General features: G+C 34.9%; 2 protein-coding genes across 2 annotated transcripts; both read right to left on the bottom strand.

Annotated features, from left to right (window-relative positions):
- Nucleotides 1–2,188: 2,188 nt before the first annotated feature.
- On the bottom strand, nt 2,189–2,881 carry LOC138892909 (secreted RxLR effector protein 161-like). Its single transcript, XM_070176665.1, has one exon. It carries the CDS (start codon nt 2,879–2,881, stop codon nt 2,189–2,191), a length of 693 nt encoding a protein of 230 aa, XP_070032766.1.
- A 901-nt stretch (nt 2,882–3,782) lies between these two features.
- LOC138892908 (uncharacterized) lies at nt 3,783–4,247 on the bottom strand. Its single transcript, XM_070176664.1, has one exon. The coding sequence runs from the start codon at nt 4,245–4,247 to the stop codon at nt 3,783–3,785; it is 465 nt and encodes a 154-aa protein (XP_070032765.1).
- Nucleotides 4,248–6,620: the final 2,373 nt, after the last annotated feature.

Genomic DNA, 6,620 nt, shown 5'->3' with positions numbered 1-6,620 from the left:
GAGAGTATATCATTAACTCTTCATATCAAGTCTGGTATAGCAACCTGCAAAATAGAGTGAGAACCTACTATGACCAAATTAAATTGTACTGACAATATAAAAAGGTGACCATCGATTTTAACTATTTGACTTCTAACCTAATGGCGGAGAGATTAGGGTAATCATCCCAACAATAACTGTTTAACTTACTAAATGCCAATAAATGCTTCTTAATAATTTATTTGCAGGAGATAATAAAATGCATCTCCTTTTCTCTATGACTATATCAATGAACCTATCCGTTAGTATTCCAATAATTGGAATTTGAAAGGGCTTTCTTTTTCATGATGAGATCTCAACTCATAAAATTCTTCATCATATATATACTATAAATAGTATGTTCAGAATACAAATGAAAAGGAATGGAAATGGAAACATCAAACGTTAAGGGGAAAAGTACTTCTTCTCATGCAACTATTAGAGTACAGATGGAAGATAAGGAAGATGTCTTCTTCAGGTGCAAAAAAGATGTTCCTCTGTCAAGACTCTTACATGCTTATTCTGATGAAGTTGGGCTAAAATATGAAGTAATAAGGTTTACTTACGACGGAAAGAGGATTAAGGGCACTGAGACTGCAGATGAACTTGGAATGGAAGGTGAAGATACCATAGATGCTTGGATGGAATGTATTGGTGGTTAATTGCAAGTGTTAATTTCATGCAAATCTTTTGATTAAGTTTGACATGTATTTAGTTAATATTTTCATTTTATACAGGATATAATATCCTTCTTTCTTTTTCTCTGAGGAGTTGTTGTAGACTGCTGAAAATGCAATTTTACTTGATATAGTCCTAAGTTCTAACTGTTAAAACATGTGCAGCGGAAGCAAGCAAACAATTCGTGCATCAAATACATGTAAACTAGATAATGCTATAATTGCTAGATTAGAAGCACTAACCTCTTAAAAACGTTGCACAAATCCTCCACACAGCTAGAATCCAGGGCTGCAGTCTTCTGCTATATGCCTAGTAAAACCTTGGATGAATTTTCTTTGAGTGGGCAAGAACAATACAACTCTAAAAAGTGAGTTGTTGGGTGAAATTAGTCTTCCTTAAGTAGACTAGTTTTTGGCCGAAAATCTCCAAAAACATGTAGGATTCTACTTGCACAAGTAAAATCCTACTCTAACTCTACCGGATGACTTTTCTTTCAAGTCACTTTTTACCCAAGTTGAGTTCAGGTTTTTATTAGGTATAGCAGGGACCACAAAAATAATAAGAGGCTACTAATTATAGAATTAATTCGAAATTAGTATGAATTAATTCTTACTATAATTAATTGCAGTTTATTCCACAAAAAAAACTTCAATTGAACTTCTCAATATGAATTTCGAAAATTCAATAACACTTATTTTAACTCCCCATGTTAAGATCTCAAATATCAGTTAATTAAATTAAATTACTGAAAATTTAATTTAATCAACTAATTAAATCTTTTATAATTCTACTTAAACCATTTCATGTGACGGATACAAAATTCACCGGCGGGGTTTTCACATGAAAACTTATAAGCTCACATAAAGGGGTATCGTCAAACTTAAAACCAAATCGTGGATTCTATCAACTAATTATTATTTCACAAATGTTATTCGTTATTGTCCAATCTATTATGCATACACTAACTCTGAATAGAGTCGTACCTTTTGATAAATCAAAATAATAAATAAATTACATTGATCATAATAATTATATCATGATTAGGAGTTTAAGCTCATTTAATGAATTAGAGAAAATATTTTATATATATTCAGTACAAAAATATCTTTTCTCTACTTAGTCCGTTCAATATACACTAAGTATACTAGCATAAGAAGTCGGAGTAAAACCACTCCCATAATCAAGACAAATTATACCATAATCTTGTGCTACAATCATCAAGATATTTTATCCAATAATATCTTTGATTGTGAACATAGTTTATTAATTATATCAACCGACAATTTAATCTTCTGTGCATGAGCTAAGACTCTATACACTAATTTGTCTACTACATAACTAAAAGGACACACGTGTAACAAATGATCTATTTAAAATAGTACTTTATTGAATTGAATAAATTAAATAAATAATTATTCCATAAAGAATAAAATAAAATACTATGTCTAAACCGCATGGTTAATAGTATATCCCAACAATCTCCCACTTAGACTCATAACCATGCGTTTACTACTCTAATACCCACTTCTTCTACATGCTTGTCAAAAATCTTCTGTGTCAAGCTCTTTGTAAACAGGTCTGCCAAATTGTCCTCTAACGCAATCTTCAACACTCTTGCATCACCTCTCTGAGTTATGTCCCAAATTAAGTGATATTTACGCTCAATATGCTTACTCCTTTTATGGCTTCTTGGTTCCTTCGAGTTTGCAACTGCACCACTATTATCATAGTAAAGTACAATCGGTGCTTGAACTGAAAAAACTACATTAAGCTCTTTTAGAAAGTTCCTGAGCCAAACAGCCTCTTTAGTTGCCTCAGATGCAGTCACATATTCGGCTTCCATGGTGGAATTGGCAACACATGATTGCTTGATGCTCCTCCAACTTATGGCTCCACCTCCTAAGGTAAAAACATATCTTGAGGTAGATTTTCTAGAATCTCTATCTGACTGGAAATCTGAATCAGTATAGCCAATGGGTGCAAGATTACCTGAGTGATACACCAACATATAATCCCTAGTCCTTTTCAAGTACTTGATTATATGCTTAACGGCAGTCCAGTGTTCTCGTCCAGGGTTAGACTGAAATCTACTAACCATGCCAACAACAAAGCAGATATCAGGTCTAGTACATAGCATAGCATACATGAGACTCCCTATAGCAGAAGCATAAGGGATCACCTTCATCTTTTCTATCTCATCAGTCATTTTTGGGGACTGATCTTTCGACAGAGAGATATCCATGTCTAAAAGGGAGAAAGCCTTTCTTGGAATCTTGCATGCTAAACCTGGTGAGAATAGTATCAATATAAAGTACTTGGGATAAGCCTAATATCCTTTGCTTGCGATCTTGCATAAGCTTGATCCTAAGAATATGTGCCGCATGTCCCAAGTATTTCATATCGAAATGTGAGGACAACCATTCCTTTACTGAATTCAACATGCTCACATTATTTCCTATGAGAAAAATATCATCTACGTACAAAACCAAAAATATAACTTTATCTCCATCCCACTTCTTATAGACACAAAACTCATTTTCACATTGATCAAAACTGAGGGTTTTAATCGATGCGTCAAAACTAGTGTTCCATGCTCTTGAAGCTTGTTTCAATCCATAGATAGATTTCTTTAATTTACACAACATGTGCTCATTGTCACTTTTTATGAAACCAACTGGTTGTGCCATATAGATGCACTCATCAAGACTTTTATTTAGAAAAGCCATCTTGACATCCATTTGCCAAATCTCATAATCGTAATGAGCAGCAATGGATAAGAGAATCCTAATGGATTTAAGCATGGCTACTGGTGAAAAGGTTTCCTCATAATCGATCTCTTCTTTTTGAATAAACCCTTTTGTAACAAGCCTAGCTTTAAAGGTTTGCACTTTTCCATCTACTCCTCTCTTTTTCTTATAGATCCATCTACAACCAATGGGTTGGACTCCAGTAGGTGGTTCTACAAGATCCCAGACTTGATTGGAGTACATGGACTCCATTTCAGATTTCATAGTAGCAACTTGATTGGAGTACATGGACTCCATTTCAGATTTCATAGTAGCAACCCATTTATCAGCATCTGTATCCTATAGTGCTTCATCGTAATTAATAGGTTCGGTGTTGGGCTCTTCAGGGATTCTATCATAAGATTCTCCCAAAAGCGCAAAACGGAGAAGTTTTCTTATAATTCTCCCACTACGACTAGTCACTACAAGTGCAGTATTTTGTTGTTGAATTACAACATCATTTTCTGAAACTGAAGCGTCAATGTTATCCTCCATACCTTGCGGTGTTGGGATATCATTAACTTCTTCCTGGAGTGCAGGCTGCAGAACAATTTCAGGTTGCTCAATATTACTCCTACTACTTTGGGGTAGTGAGATGTTAGGCAATTGCTCTTGTGCATTCTGCTGCCTATTGGCATTTCTCCCACTACGATAATGCAGTGGTATGTCAATACTGGCTTCCGGGATACGTTCCATAGATGAGTCATTAGTTACTCTATTACTTAATTTCTGTAAAACTAGTTTGCTTCTAAGAATATGGTTCATTAAATAGTCCTCTTCTAAAAATCTGGCATTTGTCGTAACAATTACCTTCTTTTATTTGGGACAATAAAATAAACCTCCTTTAGTTATAAAAATGCATACTTTTGTCCTCGATTCCAATTTATCCGCTTTCCCTTTCAGCACATGTGCTGGACAACCCTAAACCCGAATGTGCCGTAAACTTAGCTTGCGCCCAGTCCACAATTCTACTGGAGTTGAAGGTACTGACTTTGAAGGAACCAAATTTAGAATGTAATTTGTTGTTTCTAAAGCATATCCCCAAAAGGAAGAAGGCAAATCGGAATAACTTAACATTGACCTAACCATCTCCATAAGGGTCCTATTTCTTCTTTCTGCCACACTATTTTGTTGTGGTGTTCCTGGAGTAGATAATTGAGATGTAATTTCAGAATCTAATAAGTATTTAATGAATTCTGCAGAAAGGTATTCACCACCATGATCAGATTGCAATGTTTTGATATATTTATCATGTCGTTTCTCCGTTTCCGTCTTAAATTCCTTGAATTTCTCAAAGCATTCAGACTTATGACGCAACAGATAAATGTATCCATATTTTGAGTAATCATCTTTGAAAGTCACAAAATACTCAAAACCAACTCTTGCTTGTATATTCATAGGGCCACACAAATCAGAGTGAATTAATTCTAACTTATTGCTGGCTCTGAGGGAAAATGTCTCTTGGTCATTTTACCTTCTAAACAGGATTCACATGTTGGCAGTGACTCCACTTTCAATGAACTCAAAGTCCATCAGGGACCAATATCGAAATCCTATTTAGATTTATATGACCTAGACATAAGTACCATAAATAAGTTTGGCTCAATTCAGAAATATGTTATTCTTTTATATGGCAGATTATAGTTGTTTAATTCTTTTGGTTGTTGTAGTACATGAGGAGGATATATATCAAGAATGAAAAGGTTATGTACTCTAGCAGCAGTGTAGATAAAATGTTTATTAAACTTAATAACAACAGAGTTATTAGCAAAATAAACATTATAACCCGCATCTATTATTTTCGAAACCGAAATCAAATTCCTTCTAATAGAAGGTACATAGAGAACATCTTTCAAAACTAAAACTCTATCACTACTAAACGAAACTCTAATATCTCCTAATGCTAAAGCTGGTGCTGGCTCGCCATTGGCTTGAAAAATGCAAACTTCATTCTTACTTAGCCGTCGCGTTTCCAAACACCCCTGCAAAGTAGTACAAATATGATTAGTGGCTCCTAAATCTACACACCAAAACATGGTAGAGACAGTCGCTAAACAAGTTTCAATGACATGTAAATTTGAATTACCTTGCTTATTCAACTTTGCCAGATAGGCAGGGCATTGCTTTTTGTGATGCCCAGGTTGTTGCAATAATATCACTTTCCCTTGGATTTTTTCACACCAGCCGCACCTCCAGGTGCCAAGACCTTTTGAGCCTTCTTATTTTTCTTACCTACTTTCGACTTAGAAACTGAAGCTTTCTCAACATTGAGTGCCACAACTGGGGCTTGCTGTTTGATAATAGATTCTGCCGTTTGCAGCTCATTCAACAATTTCGCCACTGATAAATCCATTTTGTTCATGTTATAGTTCAAGCAAAATTGTTGAAAACTATCAGGCAGAGTCTGTAAGACCATCTCAACTTGAGATTCCTTATCAATCATAGCTCCAAGGACCTCCAATTCATTTAGAAGACTCATCATCTTCAGAACATGGTCCCTGACCGATGATCCTTCAGCCATCTTGGTGTTCAAAAGGACTTTCATGGCAGTCTGCTTAGCTGCACGATTTTGCTCACCAAACATCTCTTTGAGACTTTTGAGCATGTCGTAAGCAGACCTCATAGATTGATGCTGATGTTGCAAAACATTCGCCATAGAGGCAAGAATGTAACATCGCGCCATCTCATCAACCTTGACCCATTTGTCATAGGCCTTAACCTGATCATCAGTAGCATTTTTAGGTTTTTTTGGGCACTCATCAGTGATTACAAATTTGTAACCTTCAGCAGTTAGGACAATATCAAGGTTTCTTTTCCAGTCAACATACTTCGGTCCTTCTAACTTGTTTTGGTTCAAAATTGAGGTAAGTGGGTTGAATGAAGACATGGTTAATCTGAGAGATATTCATATTAAATAGATCATTAGTTATGTATTTAGAATAATTAAATTAAAAAATAACACATTACACATATAACCATGCTCATTGAATAGTTATATTTGTTAGGGAAACTTAACTATTCATGCAAAATATATGAGTTATGTAAGATATTTATCCCATAAATTAAAACAGGACCAACTCAGATGGAGAGTAAACTGTTAATTTAAGATAGGTAAGTATCACTTTTATAAACTCTCGT

This window comes from Nicotiana tomentosiformis, chromosome 5 (assembly GCF_000390325.3).
Source record: "Nicotiana tomentosiformis chromosome 5, ASM39032v3, whole genome shotgun sequence".
In the NCBI taxonomy this organism is placed as follows: domain Eukaryota; kingdom Viridiplantae; phylum Streptophyta; class Magnoliopsida; order Solanales; family Solanaceae; genus Nicotiana; species Nicotiana tomentosiformis.
Note: the sequence above shows the minus strand (reverse complement) of the source record. Positions and strands in the feature narration are given on the sequence as shown.